General features: G+C 30.3%; 1 protein-coding gene across 1 annotated transcript in view; it reads right to left on the bottom strand.

The window, feature by feature from the left end:
- Positions 1–18,593, bottom strand: part of LOC103569172 (hemicentin-2) — an 838,835-nt gene that overhangs the window by 501,155 nt on the left and 319,087 nt on the right. The window contains exon 2 of the mRNA XM_053740875.1: positions 11,886–11,924. Coding sequence (XP_053596850.1) covers positions 11,886–11,924 — 39 coding nt within the window. The remainder of the gene's footprint in view (positions 1–11,885; positions 11,925–18,593) is intronic.

Here is an 18,593-nt window from a genome sequence, read left to right as displayed (position 1 = left end):
CAAATTTGTTCACTTCTTCTGAACCGAATGTTCTATTTTGTGTCCCTGCTTCATATCTTTTCTATTTTTTCGAGTATAATTTTCATTGACTACAATTTTGATTAAATCAATTTTTCCTCGATTTATTTGAAGTACCCTGAAGTTTTAATTTGGTAATCCATTTGACCGTAAAATTTTTAATTATTTTTAATTAATATTTTGTTGACTGGCTAAAAATTAAACAAAGTACAAAATAATAATATATTTATACAAAGAGTACGTCAATTATTGCATCACGGATTTTTAATTTCTTCAAGGTATTCTTTAATATTATGATAAATATACTATTTACACTCACGCGATCGCATACGTGGGTCAGCGCAGTGGATAGCGTCAAAGACTGTGGATCTGAAAGATGCAGGTTCGAGCCCAACAGTCATCGGGATTTTTTCATCAATTAAAATCATGTATAATGCCCTTAAATAACGTTTCTAATGCAATAGATTACGTTTCGAATCTAATTAAGATTAATTTATTTTTTTTTTTTGAAATTTAATATTTTTTTAATAGGGATCGTACGTATGAGGATACGTAGGTTTTACCCAATTAGGAACCTATAGGGATTGCCCAATTGGGACCCAAGTACGTTTCTGCGTTACATCCCAATGTAGGGTCCCCATTGGGCAACCCAATTGGTTCCCACCTAGAAATTTCTAGTCGAGTTTTAGTTATACGGGATCATCGGATACGTGATTAATTTGATTTCTAATCGAGTAGAAATTTGTTAGTTCGAGAAAGAACGCTAGAATTATCAACTAACCGTACACGCTTTAGTGGAATTTCAACCCGGGACCTAAGGAACAAAAGACCGACGCATTAACGATTAGGATATGAGATTGAAAAAATACATTACTTTTAAAACAGCAAAATATGATTGAAAATCTATTATTAGTAATAACAAAAACATTTCTTACTTTTTTTTCGTGTGTTATAAGATCCAGTAAAAACAATATAGGTATGGTAATATAAAAAATCGATTTGTCAGTTGACCCTGCGAGCCAGCCCCAAAACTTCCCGCTGCTTTCGAGCTCTTTAAGCTCATAATCATTATTGAGAATACATTTTCGAGCTCGAAAATACTTTTGTATGCCTTTGTTTTCGAAAAATAACGTTTTTTACCATTTTTTCTACAACGATATCTCTCGAACGAATTCACCGATTGAGGCGGTTGAGGTGGCAATCGACGCGTTTTATTGAGTTCCAGCGCTGATTAAATTTTAAAATTGATTTATCAAGATGTTTTGGAGAAATTTCAAAAAAACTAAAAAACAAAATTTTTTTTAATTCTTTCGTTAACGGTTTCGTTTGAACGAATGAACCGATTTTAATGATTGAGGTGGTATTCGACGCAGCTTACAAAATATTAGAGCTGATTAAATTTTGGAATCAATCCATCGAGCGAATTAAAATTTATTCGAAAAAAACATTTTTGAAAAAATTTTATTGCACACCTCGAAGCGGAGAGGTAGTGCTCTACTGTTTTTGAAATATCTCCGAACGTACTCTACCGATTAAGTTTAAATTTTCAGTGATTATAGTAAATAATAAGCCGCGTCGAATGACACCTCGACGATTAACATCGGTTCATCCGTTCAAAAGTTACAGAATATTTACATATATACATACAGACACTCAGGCATTATATTGAATTTAGTCAGAATAGCTTCCTAGAACCTCAAAACGTCAACATCTGTTGGAATTTCGATTTTTGCAAATCAGGGTGAAAACAATAACTTCCCGAAATTTTTGAAAATCATCGATTTTTTTAGCGGGAAGTTAAGAAAATTTATTAGTCATATATTTTAAATCAACAAAAAATCTAATTGCTAAAATATAAAAAAATTATATAAAAGATCAATTTTTAAGTTAATCAACAACATAGAAAAAGAAATATAAAAAGTTTATATAAAAAATATATTTTTTATATAATTTTTTAACTTCCCGCTAAGAAAATTGTAAATTTTCAAAAATTCGAGAAGTTATTGGTATCAGCCCGATTTTCGGAAATCGAATTTTCATCAAATGTCGATGTTTTGAGGTCCTTGGAAGCTATTCTGACTATTTTCCGCAGGATATCCAAGTGTGTGTGTGTGTGTGTGTGGATGTAAACTCTTCATATCTTTCTAACGAGTGACCGATTGAGATGGTTGAGGTGGCAATCGAAAGAGTCTGTTGACCGTCAACTTTTCTAAGAATTTCAAGTCGATCGATCAAATAGACTCTAAGATATAGAAGAAATACAAAAAAAATAAAAGTTTGTTTTTAAATTTTTTTTCAAATTTATCAGTAATGGCTCCATCGATCGATTCCAAAATCTAATCAGCTCTAGCATTCAATAAAACGCGTTGAGTGCCGCCTCAAACATCTCAAACGGTTCCCAGAATTTTTAGGATGAAAAGTGGGGAGGGAGGGGGGGTATGGCCCACTAAGGTAAAATAGACCCCCGGGGTCAAAATGGTACCCCCAAATTTTTGGCATTAAAAAAGACGACAATCCGTCCCGGAGAGGGGGATGGCAATAGAGCGAAATTGTCCCCGAGCGACAAAAAAGTGTCTCCAAAATTTGTGATATGAGAAGTGGGAGGAGGGTTGGGGGGCCTAAATGGCCCATCGGGTTGAAATGGTCCGCTTAAATTTTTAACATTAAAAAAGTTGGGAAAGGGGGGGGGGGGGTGGGCACTAGGGCGAAATTGTCCCCGAGGGACAAAAAAGTGTCTCCAAAATTTGTGACATGAAAAGTGGGAGGAGGGTGGAGGGTGGAAGGGGGGCTAAAAGTCATCGCGGCAAACCCCCCCCCCTCGCAAATTTTTAGATAACTTAAAAAATTAAAGACGAAATGGTATTCTCCAAAATTTGTGACCTGGAATATGTGTGTGTGTGTGTGTGTGGGGGGGGAGGGGTAAACTGGACCACCAGGGCAAATTGGTCCTCCAGATTTTTAGATGCTTCAAAAAATTAGAGGCGAAGTGGTAGTCCCTAAAATTTTAGCATAAAAAAATTTGTTTTTCTGAGCAGGAGTATCTGGGACAAAATTTTTCCCCCAAAATTTTTAGAAAAAAAAATTTTTGGGTGGAAGAAAATAGACCCCCGAGGAAAAAATAGTTCTCTACAAATTAAGTTAAAGATTTCTAAGAAGGTTCAATGTTTCCAAAACTTTTTCGATAAATTGTAGCAGTTGTGGAAAAATTCGATATTTTAAAAATTTTCTCGATAATTTTCATCACAGAATGGTTCGAAATTTTTTGGATGATTTTCATGAAAGAAGTTCTGAAAAAGTTCGATATTTTTAAAACTTTTTCGATAATTTTTATCATGGAAATTCGAATGGTTCAGAACTTTCATAAAAAGTTAATAACTTGTTTTTATAAATCGATTTTGATAACATAAACGTTTTGACATTTCCATTAATTTGACAATTAACAACTCTGTTTATTTTGATGGTTACTTTGGTTATGTCTTACGACTATAATAATGAAAATCACGAAACGCAAGAAAGGTGCGCAAGAACAGTGAACATTGTTGCCACGATCACTTCTCGAATATTATGGATGTATGTGTATATAAACGTATCGATACTACTTGAATGTATGTGAGAGCAATATGACTACACAGAACAAAAAAAATTCTCTACTGAAGGTAAATATTCTTGATTCAAGAAAATTTTTTTGAAGACCTAAACTTTCTCAGATAAGGTAGAAATCTTCTCCAACCACATGAATCGTTTTTAACCAAGACAAATTCTCTTGGCTCAAGAAAATTTTGACTTGGTTCCCGAAAACGTTTGTCTTCAAAAATATTTTCTTGACTCAAGATAACTTTTTTTTCTGTGTATACTTCTACAAAAGTTTTCAATGAGCGTTGTTCAATAACCAGCTTTAATTATGTTATTTTTTTAATCCAGTAAGCTAGACTTTTGAACGTGACTATTTCAATACAACTACCATAAATGAGTTTTTCAGCTTGTCGCCGGGCGCGCTAATTGAAAAGGCTTGCATGCGAGTCCCAATCTTAATTAAGAAGGGATAAATTTTCCAAACGTAGCCGAAAAAAATCGAGCGAAATTGATGAAAACGCAAGACAGCAGTGGAGAAGAGTCAGAGCCGGGAGAGCTGGGTGACCAGCTTGACGTAGGACTGCCGACTACCCGAACATCAGGTAATTCATTAAGTCGCACTTGTGACGGGGTTACTTGATATTCGACTGCCAGGTCAGTCAAATTAAATTTTGTGCCTCATTATTTTACGCACCAGCCCTTGCGACGACCAAATTTTAATTACTTTGCTCAACGGTGGGGGTAGAAGCCCAGCACACCTCGTTGTCAGATTCATTTTTAAAAATTAATCGTAACCTGCTAGCCGAACCGAGCGTGCTGCAGCCGCTTAAGGAGGTTCGATATCGTTTTTCGAAATAAAACCAAAATTCTGAAATTCTTTTCACCAAAAGAGTTACAAAAAAAAAATGATCACTGTTAAAATTTCAAATCGATTCACTACACCGTTTTTGAGAAATAAATTTTCAAAATTCGTTCTTATACACGGGCGTAAATGGGAATCATTTTTCAAAGTGCTATAGTTTTTGCTACAATAATACCATCGCAACAAATTATTCAGTATCAAATAATTAAACATTTCTAAACACATTAATATTTTTTTTAACTTTAATCATGGGTTTATTATTAAGTTATTAATAAAATAAGAGGCGAATTTTAGTTAATGACGTCACATGTGTTGTGAAGAACAGAAACGACGGCAAAAGCGTAAAATGATACAATCGCAGGAAATTTGAAAAACTAATAAACACTTATAAACCAAAAACTTGTTTTCAATGAAAGTTTAGAATATCTGACAACAGATTTGTAAATTCATAATTAAAATAATGGTAATATCTATTATTATAAATTTTTAGAAAATATAAAAATTAATTAATAATTGTAAGCCAAAAATTTTTAATTGGTAGATTTTTTATTAGTGATATAACAAATTTTAATAATTTTCTTTAACGTAAGCAAGTGATAAAATTTTTAATATTATAAAAATTCAAAATCTAGGAATAAAAAAAAAAGTAAATAAATAATTTACTTTGGAGAAGTGACTTTTTGGCAATGATCTAAAAACATTTGCATGATTTTCTTGGTTTTTATGACTTGAGGGACATTATTTTTGTTTTAAAAGTTTATTATAAATAGCCTCTGAGACTAATTTATTTTTCCAAAATTTCCGTTTTTTTATAATACAGTCTTTCATAATTATTAATAACGAAAATTAGCTGACATTCTTCACTGTTTACACACTTATACACACTACCACATAGTACTCGTATTGGACTTGAGCTCCAGCTAGTAATAAACCTTATGACCAACAATACTACACAAAAAAATCACTAAACACTAGCGCGCTGTTGCCGTACTTCCACGTTTATTTTTTAATCACATATTTTATTAAAAAAAATTTATTTTATTAAAAAAAAAATTTTTTTATGATTCAATGCAATAATATTAAAAATATATTGTGTTCATTCTCAAAACTAAGGCAATTTACAACAAATTCTATCAATGAAATTTTGGTGTGTAGGAGTTGTAATCTTGCAAAAATACAATAGAAATTCTACGAGATCCCCTAGAAAGATAAACGGTATCGAATCTCCTCAATTCTGACTTGTTCTGTTTGCTTCTTTTATTTAAAATTTATTCTGTGAGTTTTCGTGTCAGGCAGACGCCTCAAAATTTATTTGAAGTTTTATTCGTCGTGGAGATTTGGAAGTCTAGTCACGAGTTTAGGAGAATTAACATCATGGCAAAGCATCTGGGGCTAGTCGACGTAAATTCCGTGGAATAAAGATTTTGATAAATCATAAAATTTCAGTTTGTCAAACACGTGGGTAATTTTCCTAGTTAAATTTTTATCGTCTTTTAATAAAGTTTTTTTATTTTAATTTAATTTTTTACTTTCGATTTCGAATTTTTCTGCATGCGGAGAGTTATTTATTCGTTAAATTTTAATTGTCAGGATTTTATTATTATTTATATTTATTAGAAAGTTTAACATTAAGTATATGTATTGAATAAATGAATTATTATTTATAATAAAATAACTTATTCTATATCGTTAAATAACTTTTGAACTGAAACCGAAAGTGCATTGTCATTAAAAATTCTTCTGAAGCTCATTCAGTTAGCTCCAATTTTTGGTATTAAATTTCAAATTTTGACGATTTTTTGTTTTATTGCCTTGATTATTTTTAAGAATATTAAAACGAAATTTATTTTGAAACTAACTTTTATTTATAAAGCTAAAATTATCAAATAATGAGAAATGTACTTCCATTTCGGCTGACGAATAGCCTTTTTTTATTCAGGAGTTTAAAAAAAAGACAACGAGCTACGATGAAAAACAATTGGAACAGACACTGTTCAGAGTGACTTAAATTATTTATATTTTAAATTTAAAATTTGAATTTTAATCCTGGAAAAAAATCATTAGATCTAATCATACTTAATCATGCGTTAATCTCATGCATGACCATGCCTGAATATTTGTCAGCCATGAGATTGCATGGTCAGGCATGATTATGCTTTTTTTATAATATTTAGGCATGATCATGCTTGAACAAGCATAATTATGTTTGACTAGGCATGATCAGTCCTGATCAAGCACAATCCCTAGAATTATTAAAAAAAAAATAATGATAATTCAATTTTAAATTAACTTATTTCATTAGTGTTGATGAATAGTTCATGTAAAATATTAATTTAAACTTAGTTACACTAAATATTTATTTGTGCTGGATCGGGATGGTGGAAGAAATAATAAATCACTTATTTAATGTATCGTCCATGTTTAATAAAATTATATCACAGATAATAGTATCGAATACATAATTGAGCACGAGGTTATTTAACAGAGCACATTTATATGTATAATTTTATTGTAATAGAGATCTTGTAGAATAATTGAGCATGAGTTTATTTTACAGAGCACATTTTACATAAAATTGATTTCAGTAGAGTTTTATTATAAAATTTACACATTACCATACACGTGAATTAATAGACATATATTGAACGCAGAGACAAAGTATATTATTAACAATTAAAACTTCAACATAACAATTAATTTATAATTATAAATTACAATAATTTCATTATGTGGCATGTTGCATGTAAATTTGAACCGAGCACGAAGTTAGAGCCGAGTCTGGTCGTAAACTGAATGATTTGTAGTCACAAATAAAATTTGCTGTTGATTTTTGAGATTATAGACATATCTGGGTGGATTAAATGATGAAATCAACCACACAAGTTAGTACCGAGTATAAAATAAAATAGTCGAGTGATGAGTAATAAGTAAAAGATAATTAGAATGTAACTGTGATTTTAATAATAATTATTTATGACTGCAAAGTCATATGATAGCGATTGTATATATATATATATATATATATATATATACAGCGTTGCTACAATAATTACGATCGATCAATTTCGGCAATTTACGCCAAACATCGATTATTCCATAGTCCGTCTCTACCTCATTCGTAGAGACAAATTACAAGATACACCGCTGAACTGCGTACACGCACTCAAGCATTTTTCATTTTGTATACTTTCTTTTTACTGTGTTAATTACGTTGGTTCAATAAAATATTTATTTAACATTATTCGTTGGTTTGAATAATTTATTTTAATATAATCAATTTTTACTCTTAACCACTATATATATGTAGATATACTGGCAAGTGAGCTTAGCACGTGATGAACACAAAGTGATCACAGAGTTAATATAAAGGAAACAAAAGAAAGAGTTGATAAAATATGAATGACAAGAAATACCTGATAATTCAGCAAGTATGAATTATGTTGATTTTAATTATGACATCGAGTAATTAGCGAGATGTAGCTTGATTAATAATAGGATTGCGTTGTTGTTAAATAACACGTGGTGTTTTATAACATGTGTTGTAGAATAGTGGCAGTAGCCGTATAGCTGGCTATCGAGTTTGAGTTCTGAGCATCAGAAGGCGCGTCGATAGCAGCAACTCTGGTAGAGTAGAGCGCGGAGATATCAAGTATTCTGGCGCGAACATTTGATAATTACGCAACAGTTCATGTTTACTGACTGAAAAGTGTTATTGAAATTTTACCCGTGACGGGTCTCAAACCCACGACCGTCGAATTATAAAGCACGTCCGCTGTTCACTAGGCTGACCCGACTTGTTCAGTTTACGATGATTCTTAACATCTTTTAACAACTCCGGTTGTAAAAAATAAAATATTATTTAAATTCAATCTTGATTTGGTTATTACATATTTCTTTTAATAATGAACGAGAAGAATTCTAGTTATAAATTACAAGCAAATTTAATAATTAAATTAATCTTATCATTCTTTGAAAAAAATAAATGAATATACAATTGCATTGACTATCATTATCAATTTCGCAAGAATTTATCAATTCTCCAATTATTCAATTCTTCAATCAATAAAAAAAAAATTTGTAATTAAATCTATTTTAATCGTCGATAAAAAAAAAGCACAATAACTTTAACTACTAACGTCAAAATAAAAATAAATGTTCGATCATTGAAATTTTTTCATCAAAAATATTTGATTATTTCTGATTAAAAACTTCGATTAAATCTGATTCAAGCTCGATTGGAATTCGGTTGTAGTTTTTTGCATGATCCGACATGACTGCATGAATCATGCTTGATCGTGCATGATTCAGAGATGACCATGCTTAGTCTTGCTTGAATCAAGCATGATCACACATACTGATTTTTTCTCGGGCTATCAAAAAATCCATATGGGAATCCAGTCTAGATTTCTATGTGAGTTTCCACATGGCGTTTTCAAGTAGATTTCCATGTGGATTCCTAAATGGTTTCCTATATAGTAATCCAATATAGATCCCGATATATACTCTCCCATGGCCTCCTATTGGAATCCACACTATGCCAAAAGCCATATGGAAACCGTATGGAAATTCGTGGATTTCCACCTCGATTTTCTATGGAAAGTTGCACCATGTCAAAATGGGAGTCTAAGTACCCATAGTTTGCTATGTGGATTTCCCAAATGGAAATCCGGATACCCATAGTTTCCTACATTAATTGTTATATAAAACCATACTCTTCTATATTAATTGCTGAGGATTCTTACATACATCCATACTTTGTTATATGGATTCCTATGGGTTTCTATACAATTCCTCATTTTTTAATAGTTTAGTGATGCATGACGAAGCGTAACTTCACATGAGTTATACACGGTCATGTATGCTCATGCCAAGCTATTATCAATTGTGCATAACCATTCTCTCCATATCACAAATTCTCATTCATGATCATACATGATAAAACCTGATTTTATATGGTCATGTATGACGTTGCATAATTCGTGCAGTGTCATGACTGATCATTTATGATTATGTTTGGTAATGCATGATATTGCATACATCATGCATGACTATTCTTGCCTCGTCATACATGATCATGCATGATTGAAGGTGACTTTGCATGATCATGCCTGAATCATGCATAGTTCATGCATGATCGTGCATGACGATTCTTTCCCGGGACTATTAAAAAACTATGTTTTTGTTATAATAAATATTTAATTTATTTATCTAAATAATTGTTTCAGTTTATTTAAACTTAGTGAGTACTTCAGAACTTAATTATGGTTTATTCAATTCGAGGGTCTGAAGCTAGGCCACTGTAAGGGTTAGAAACTGTGACCTGAAGAATTCTGAGGGTCAGAAACTGGCTCTCCGAGCTCAAAAAACTGTTAGACCGACAATACACACATTTCACTGAAAAACATAATTTTTGTCTGATGATATCTTTGAAACGAATGAACCGATTCAAGCGTTCTTGGTAGCAATCGAAAAAGCTCTCCAAGGCTTTAAACTGAATACATTTTGAGGTGAATCGGGCAAGTGGTTTATGAGTTATGCGCAAAAAAACAAAAAAATTTGTTTTCATTTTTCGTATAACTTCTAAACTACATGACCGATCAATTCCGAAATCTGATCAATTACAAGTCTTGGTGAGCTCTTGCGATTGTCACCAAGAACGTTTAAATCGATTGATTCGTTCCAAAGATATCGTTGGACATGAAAAGTTTACACACACACACACACACACACACATACACGCACACACACACACGGTCGAACGTCCATCTGGAAATGGTCAGAATAGCTTCCTAGGACTTCAAAACGTTGAGATCTGATAGAAACTCGATTTTCGGAAGTCGGACCGAAACCAATAACTTCCCTTTTTTTGAAAATTTACAATTTTCATTGCGGGAAGTTAAAAAGTTAATAAATAAAAAATGAGATATTCAACAATGGAAACTTCAATGACTTTGTGTTGACTCATTGTTCAAGGTATTATATATATTGTTTTCATTGTAATTTTCAATTGTTATTTATGTTTTATTGATAATCTTAAATAATACTGTATATCGTTCCAATAGATACCTTATAATGTTGGAATCATACCAACGAAACGTCGTAGACTGAATAAATAAATTAGGAACCCGTAATTTTTGTCTTTATCACTTGATTTACACACTTACATATAATAATAACAAGACCTGAATTTTAAAATTGTAACAAAAAATATTCGTTTAAGTATAAAGCGCTATTCAAATATTATCACGAAAATAAATTTCACACATTCATTAATATTTATATTTATAAACAAAAATAACTAAAACAACCATCGTATAAAATTTTCTGTTCTTTTAATTTCAAAATACAATTTCATAGTAATTAACACTATAACTATAATATACAAATTAAAATTTCTTATATTAAACTACGCTGAGAAATAACATAAAATCCGTTTGATAGTACATGTGTTTTTAATGGTTTTATATTTGATTAAAATTGAACTGAATAAAATTAACAAGGCTTCCATATTTTCATATTTATAATATGGATGACAATTTACAAAATACTTCTGATATAAATATTATTTAAGTATATGAGAGCTTCAGTTGTAGGTTACGTTTAACCAACAATGCAAGCTAGAACGGAGTAAACAATATGACGTCGCAACGACACACACATATAGCTCTTTTAATACGTTTACACCACTACAGGCTCGTGTGTAGCCCTCTACCGACAAATTCGTCTAAGAAATATTTATTAAATATTAACAAGCCTTGTTTGGTGCTAACAAATATTTCTTTTATGTTAATAAGACTTTGTTAGCATTAAAAATATTTCTTAATAATAAAGAAGTTACTTATTTCATTATAATAAATATTGTTAATAATTACTAAATATTTGTTAAATCCAAAAAAGTCAGTTGAGAAAAATTTAATAAATCAATTTATTACTCCCAAACAAATCCTTCTATCAGTGTAGATTTCTCGAGTCCTTTGAAGTTGGCCAGTAATACGTAATACTGAATTTATTTTCTCTAGCTATGCTCTAGATGAATTATGTAACAGAAAATTCTAAAAGCAAAGAAAACTAATACATATGTTACTAAATACGTATTTTCATGCGTACTTGCGCTTGCGTTTATTCATTAGTATTTGAATACTGAATACAAAGTCAAAATTACCTCCGTGCACTAATTATTTTTTCACTGACTATTTTTTTCGTATTGCCTATCTGCTTTAATCATTTTCTGCTCTTTCCATATGTTTATATTTTATGTTTTGATGTTTCATCTATTTTTCATTTGACACAGCTACTAATGGATGCAAATATTTTAACATTATATACCAATGCTACTTAATTTCTCAGTAAATGATGTTGGTATACTTGATGAAGATATGATGAAGATAATACATGAATATTTAATTATATTTTAAGTTAAGTATCATCTTACCTCCTTTCGGTAAATCGGTAGAGCCATGCTGTCGTAAACCTGAAACATTAAAAAACACAATTTATTTACTATTGCATTTTATGAGAAATACTTGACTCATAATAAAATATATTGACATTTTCAGTTGAATAATCTTAATTGGAACCAAAAATCGTCAAAAAAAAGAAAATTAAGCCCCAAAGGCAAAACAAACTTCAAAGGTTCCTATACAACCTTGTAATAATATAATTTTTTTCTTATAGTTCTAGATATTCCATAATTCTTTTGAATTTGATATTGTGTAAATCACCATTTATTTTGACAAATAAATTCTAAGATTTAATAATTTTTCTCTTTTTCGTTTGCTTTGGATGAACATTTTCCATGTTTTTCTCTGTATTTATAGGGAACAATAACATATACATTAAAATCAAATATTAAAAAAAAAATTCGATTCTAGTTTCAAATGACTCTTTTTTTTTTATTTTATGTAAGGACCCAGAAATTCATGAATTGGTTGAAAATTATGAATAGCCTCTGGTATGCCTTCAAGCTCTGTATAAATCTTCCGCAGGTGGTTTTGCTCCCGTGGATCACTTTGGAAAAACAAGATTTGCTCGTAATGTTCTATTTCTTTCATTTCATAAAATGAAAAAATTATCGAGTAAATTTCACTTTAAGAAAAGATTAAAAAATCATCAACTAGTGTAGATTTTGTCGAAAGATTTGAAAATGAAGCTAGATAATAAATTTTACCTAAAAATAAAAAATACCTAAAAATCTGTTTTCAATTACTTTTGTATAATACGCAAGCATACCTCGATCAAGCCAAATTAGAATTTTCTTCTTAGAATATCCTATTTGAATGAAAATGAAATCAAAAGTATCTCTCAGACAAAAGAAAAGTTTATTTAATAATTATTAAATTAAGAACGCACCCTGATTAGAAAACACGATTTGTGACGATTGAAAACGTAAAAAAATGTAATCATCATTAATAGTCTTTAATACTCATAATCTTCACGGTTTTTCACATTTATTCGTCTCTAATCGTCAAAAGACTACTTATAACTTTACGATTAAAAACGGTTAGCGATGATTAAAATTTCTAATCATCATGAATCATTTTTAATCTTTCCCCGATTAAAAAAAGCTACACAGAAAAAAAGGATATCTTGGCGTAAGAAATTTTTTCTTGCCGCAAAAATATTTTTTGCAATTTTGAATGAAAACGAAAATTTTCTTGGTTCAAGAGCAAAATTTTCTTAAATTTAGTCATCTTGGCATAAGATTTTTTTTTTATTCAACCAATATAACTGTACTATACTAAAGTGGCGGTAGTTTAGACTCTACATTGTACAGTGTGCTAACTAGATATGGGTAAAGTGAACGAATGTTCAGGAAATGTTCGGGTAGCATAGCTGGTAAAGCTCTCGCGTGATGCCGAATCGGTCTAGGTTCGATTCCTACCATGAGCAAACAATTTATTTTTCTCAATTCGTTTATAAGCCATTTAATCGAGAGAGTTTATTCCTTATCCTCTCTACTGCTGTATTGCGGTGTTCTAAATATACGCATACACTACTTTCCTGCTTGACAATATTTAATATTTCTAGTAGATTAGATTCACTGAAAAATGTAGGTCGATATATTTTTTTAAGCAGAGTCATTTATTTTCTTGAATCGAGACTAGAATTTTTTTAAGTCAAGAAAAAAAATCGTTAATGGGAGAATTTCATGTTTTCCGTTAAGTAAATATTTGCATGATTCAAAAAAAGTTATTTTATTAAGCTAAGAATATAATTTATTTAAATCAAAATTAAAATTTTCTCATTACAATAGACCGTTGAGTCGATAATGTAGTTTTCTCAAACTGAGAGTAAATGTTCTTCTGTCACGCAAAAAAAGTTCTTGGTTTGAGATGTTGATATATATTGTGACAATTAACTATACTCACCAACCAAGACAGAAAAGTATCTTGTTTTGATAGTTTTTTTTACTTAGTTAGAAACAAAATATATTTGACTTGAAATAAATATTCTTAAACCAAGATTATTGAACTTGAATTAAAATTTAATTATTATTGGTGCAATATTTTTATAATATTAGTCAAAGAAAATGTTCTCGGATTAAAAAAACCCAATTCCTCAGCCCAAGAATAAAAAAATGAAGGCGAAAATTATCTTGGGCCAAGTCAACCTTTTTTTCTGTGAATTTGACAGGATTAAAAAGGATAAAAATGTTAATACTTTCAAATCCTGCTAAATACTGTAAATCCAGTATCAAAATTCGCAGTTAATCATATTAAATACTTTTTAATACTAAAATGTTCGAAAGAAGTAGTAGAATATGACAGAATTAAAGTAGCATTTAAAATTTCTAATTCTTCTGAATACTTTCTAATACTGAAATAGTGTTTTCATTTTATCACATTTTTAGGTTATAAAAAGATTTAACCAGTATTTCAAATTTCTGATTCTACCGAATACTTTTTAATTCTGAAATAATGTTTTTATTTTATTATCTTTTTAGGATATAAAAAAATTTAATCAATATTTAAAATTTCGGATTCTATTGAATACTTTTAAATCCCGAAATAATGTTTTTATTTCATTATCTTTTTAGAATATAAAAGGATTTAATCAATATTTAAAATTTCGGATTCTATTGAACACTTTTAAATCCCGAAATAATGTTTTTATTTTATTATCTTTTTAGAATATAAAAGGATTTGACACTATTTAACAGTTTAAATCAAATCCTGTTAAATCATGTTTTTAGAATTATATAGTATTTAGCAGAATTAAAATATTTAAATCATACTGAATCCTTCTGAACTATACTTTCAGGATTTGATAGCATTCAAGAGGATACAAATTGCAGGACTCATGATGCAAAGCATCAGAGTGTGCTTTACGATCGAACATTTTTTTTTAAATCCTGTCAGATACTTTTTTTTAATCAGGTCCATCATTCCTAACACGTTTCCGCCGCTGCATTTCGTGATTTTGCTGATCTCTCGTTCATTAAATTCAAAAAAAAAAAAAAAATTTTTTTCAATTTTTTTTTTTTTTAATTTTTTGAAAATTATCAGCTTTTCAGAGCAAAAACCGTGATCCTTTAATTTTTTTAAAAATTCGATCGAGTGAAACAAAAAAACGACTGGTTGGATTGATCTGGCTCTTTGTAGGGTTTTTGTAGACATATTGAACTGTAAAATGCACACTTGACATTATCGATTTCCACAATATTTTCGGTTCAGCGCTCGATTTTCCAAAAAACCATCAAAAGCCCATTTTTTTGTTTCATTTTTAAATTCATGTGACAATCGGAAAAAATTTTTTTTTCGAATAAGCAATGGCTAATCGTTGAAGGAAGTTTACTCAAGTTTTTGAAACCCACCATTAATTTTCTGCGTGATCATTGGTTTCAGAAATATCGATAATCAAAGACAAAAAGATCCTTTTCTATTTGAAGACCAATATCTCGGGAAGAAGTCGACGTATCAAGGTCCATAAAGAACGAAATTAAAGCTGAATAATGGAGGTATCCGATCCTCATAGTGGTTAAGCAATAAAGTTTTTTTCACGCCCGTAGACGAAAAAAAAAAATTTTTTAGATTTGAAAATTTTTTTATCGCTGGTTTTTCTAAGATTACTCAAAAACCGCTGACGCTATAAAATTTTTAAGTTCTAATTCAAAAACTAGACACTTGGAGCTACAATTTTCTTATTTTTCATTTCTTCCCGGGGAAAAAGGTTTAGATCTGACCACATATAATTATATCTGATCAGATCTGACAAAGTAGATCTGGCCAGATCATTAAATTGTCTCTATCTGGCGAGATCTGGCTAGATCTGATCAGATATAATTATATGTGGTCAGATCTGAACTTTTTCCCCAGGGATCCCTATTAAAAAAAAATATTAAATTGCGAAAAGAAAAAAGATAATGTTAAATCAATCCGAAATGTCATCTGATATATTAGGAACGTTACTTTAGAGAATTTATAAATGATCATAATTAATGAAAAAATCCCGGTTACTGCTGGGCTCGAACCTGCATCCTTCCGATTCAAAGTCTTTGATGCTATCCACTGCGCTGACCCACGTATGTGATCGCGTGAGTGTAAATAACTAGACATGAACAATTTCCAATAAAAAATATAATGTATACATGATTATATCTAAGCAGACATAATAAAATCTAATTATCTTAAGTGTTGTATTTAGTTTAGATGAAGTTATATCTGATCAGATCTTGCGAGATATACGCAGATCTGACCAGATATAAACAATTTTCTATGAAAATAAGACGAAGACGTAATTATATTTGAGCAGATATAATGAGATCTGATTGTGTCAAATGTTTTATTTAGTTATATCTGATCAGATCTTACGAGATATACGGAGATCTGGCTAGATATAATCATCTCTGACATTGTATCTAGCCCAATTCTAATTATATCTGATTAGATCTGACCGGATATAAACGGTGGTTGGCCAGATAAAATGAGATCTGATCATGTCTAAATATTAGATCTGATCAGATATAAATAGATCTGCCAAGACATAATTTGATCTGATTCGATATAATTATATCGGGTCAGATCTTAATCATTTTCCCCCCGTACGATCATTTCTTTCGAAGTTACGGCCTGTTGAATATCGCCCAAAAATTTTGAATTTTTTCTTTATCCTTTAATTTTTTCCAGTAGTGTAATATTTATTTCAATTTACATATTTTATTACGAAGTATTAAATGGCTATTTTAGTTTTGATTCCTGAATTTTTCGCATTAAATAAATCAGGATTTTGATCTTACAATATACTAGAGGTGCACCTCTATTAACATGTACTTGAGCAAGATTCTGGAGTAATTAAGTATCTGAGTAAGACCCCCGGCTGCTAGTGTTTTTGTCTATGTATGTGTCTTACGCAAGATCATGTATCAAAAAACCTATGTGAAGATTTCTGTATGTCTTGCTCGTGACAACACAAGAATATTATCGGTATCTTGAACACGCGCAATAAATCAGTGTCTGACGCATTTCTTGCACCAGTAACTTGCAGTAGGTACTTGTGCATGGCTTGTTCAAGATCTGTTCAAAGCCCCAGGTCAATTTTGAGCCTTGAACAGATCTTCAGAAGCTATGCACAACTATTTTCAACTATAGCCTTTCTCCAGAATCAAATTATAACCTGGCACGAATTTCTTTTGTAAGGCTTGGTTTAAATCTGGTCAGGGTCACAAACATCTGCAGCAAGACACATATGTAGAAGAAGACACTAGCACCTATCGATCTTGAGAGCAGACTTGCTAAAAAATTGAGAAAGATTGTTATGTGGATGGAGAAAAATATTTATTATAAAAATATTAGTTATTTTATTTATTACTTATAAAATATATTTAACATGTTACAACTTATAAAAAAGATAGTTAGAAAATATTTAAAAAAATAATCTGTATTCAGAAAAAATTTAATAACAAATTCAAGACATTTTTTAAAATTATCCCAGTTATAAAATACAAACCTATGAAATATAATTGTGTAAAATATTTCAAATCAATTTAAGAAAAATTCAGAGTAATTCAAGACCAAGACAAGATCTTGACAAGACAAGACAAGACGATATAATGAATTGACTGATTTTCGAGATCAATACGCGACTTAAATTTTGAGTTCGAGATCAGACAAGATGGAAAGTGTCAAGATCGAGACAAGATCGTTCCAATCTTGCCTTGTCTTAGCTCAAGTGCAGTCCTATACTGGACAAGAAATTATAATATTATTGTACGATTAAAGACGACTCATCATAACGATTTAAAATTTCTAATCGTCATGAATCCTTTTTAATCTGCATGCAGAACCAGAAATTTTAGTATTATTCCGGTAAAAAAAGGTTTAGATCTGAACACATATAATTATATTTGATCAGATCTGGCAAAGCAGATCTGATCAAATTTTGACATTGTCTCTATATGACGAGATCCGGCCAGATCTTGACATTGTCTCTATCTGACGAAGTTCGGCCAGATCTGATCAGATATAATTATATGTGGTCAGATCTAAGTTTTTTTCCCCAGTTTCATATGTTTTGTAAAATTACAAAACTTACAATGTCAAATAATAGACTAACTTTCGAAAAACGTTTTGTAATATTACTATAACTACTTTACAATATTCCAAGGCAAATACAGTGGAAAATTTTTTGTAAAATTACGATAGAAATTAATAAACAGCATTGCAATTTCACAACATGTATGATCTCTTGAAAGTTTCGTATTAAAACAGCTTCACATTTTGATTTAACAAACAATTTCCGATTGAGTTATTTTTGAAAATTACAATATTCGTCATATGAAATTAACAAGCCTGATTTTATTATATGTTTAGTAACATTAATACTTTTGTTTTGTAATTTTCCAAAACGAAAACAGTAAAAAATATTTCGTGAAATTACAACGCCTGTTCTATTAAATTACAAAACTGCATTGGCAATTGACTTTCAACGCATTTTTTGTAAAATTACCATATTTATATCTAATCAGATCTAATATTCAGACATGATTAGATCTCATTATATCTGGCCAACTACCGTTTATAACTACATCTAAATTGAATACATTTTAAATAATCAGATCTTATTATATCTACTCAGATATAATCATGTGTACGTCTTATCCTAATAGAAAATTGTTTATATCTGGTCAGATCTGCGTGTATCT

The sequence above is a fragment of the Microplitis demolitor genome, chromosome 7 (genome assembly GCF_026212275.2).
Source record: "Microplitis demolitor isolate Queensland-Clemson2020A chromosome 7, iyMicDemo2.1a, whole genome shotgun sequence".
In the NCBI taxonomy this organism is placed as follows: Eukaryota; Metazoa; Arthropoda; class Insecta; order Hymenoptera; family Braconidae; genus Microplitis; species Microplitis demolitor.
Note: the sequence above shows the minus strand (reverse complement) of the source record. Positions and strands in the feature narration are given on the sequence as shown.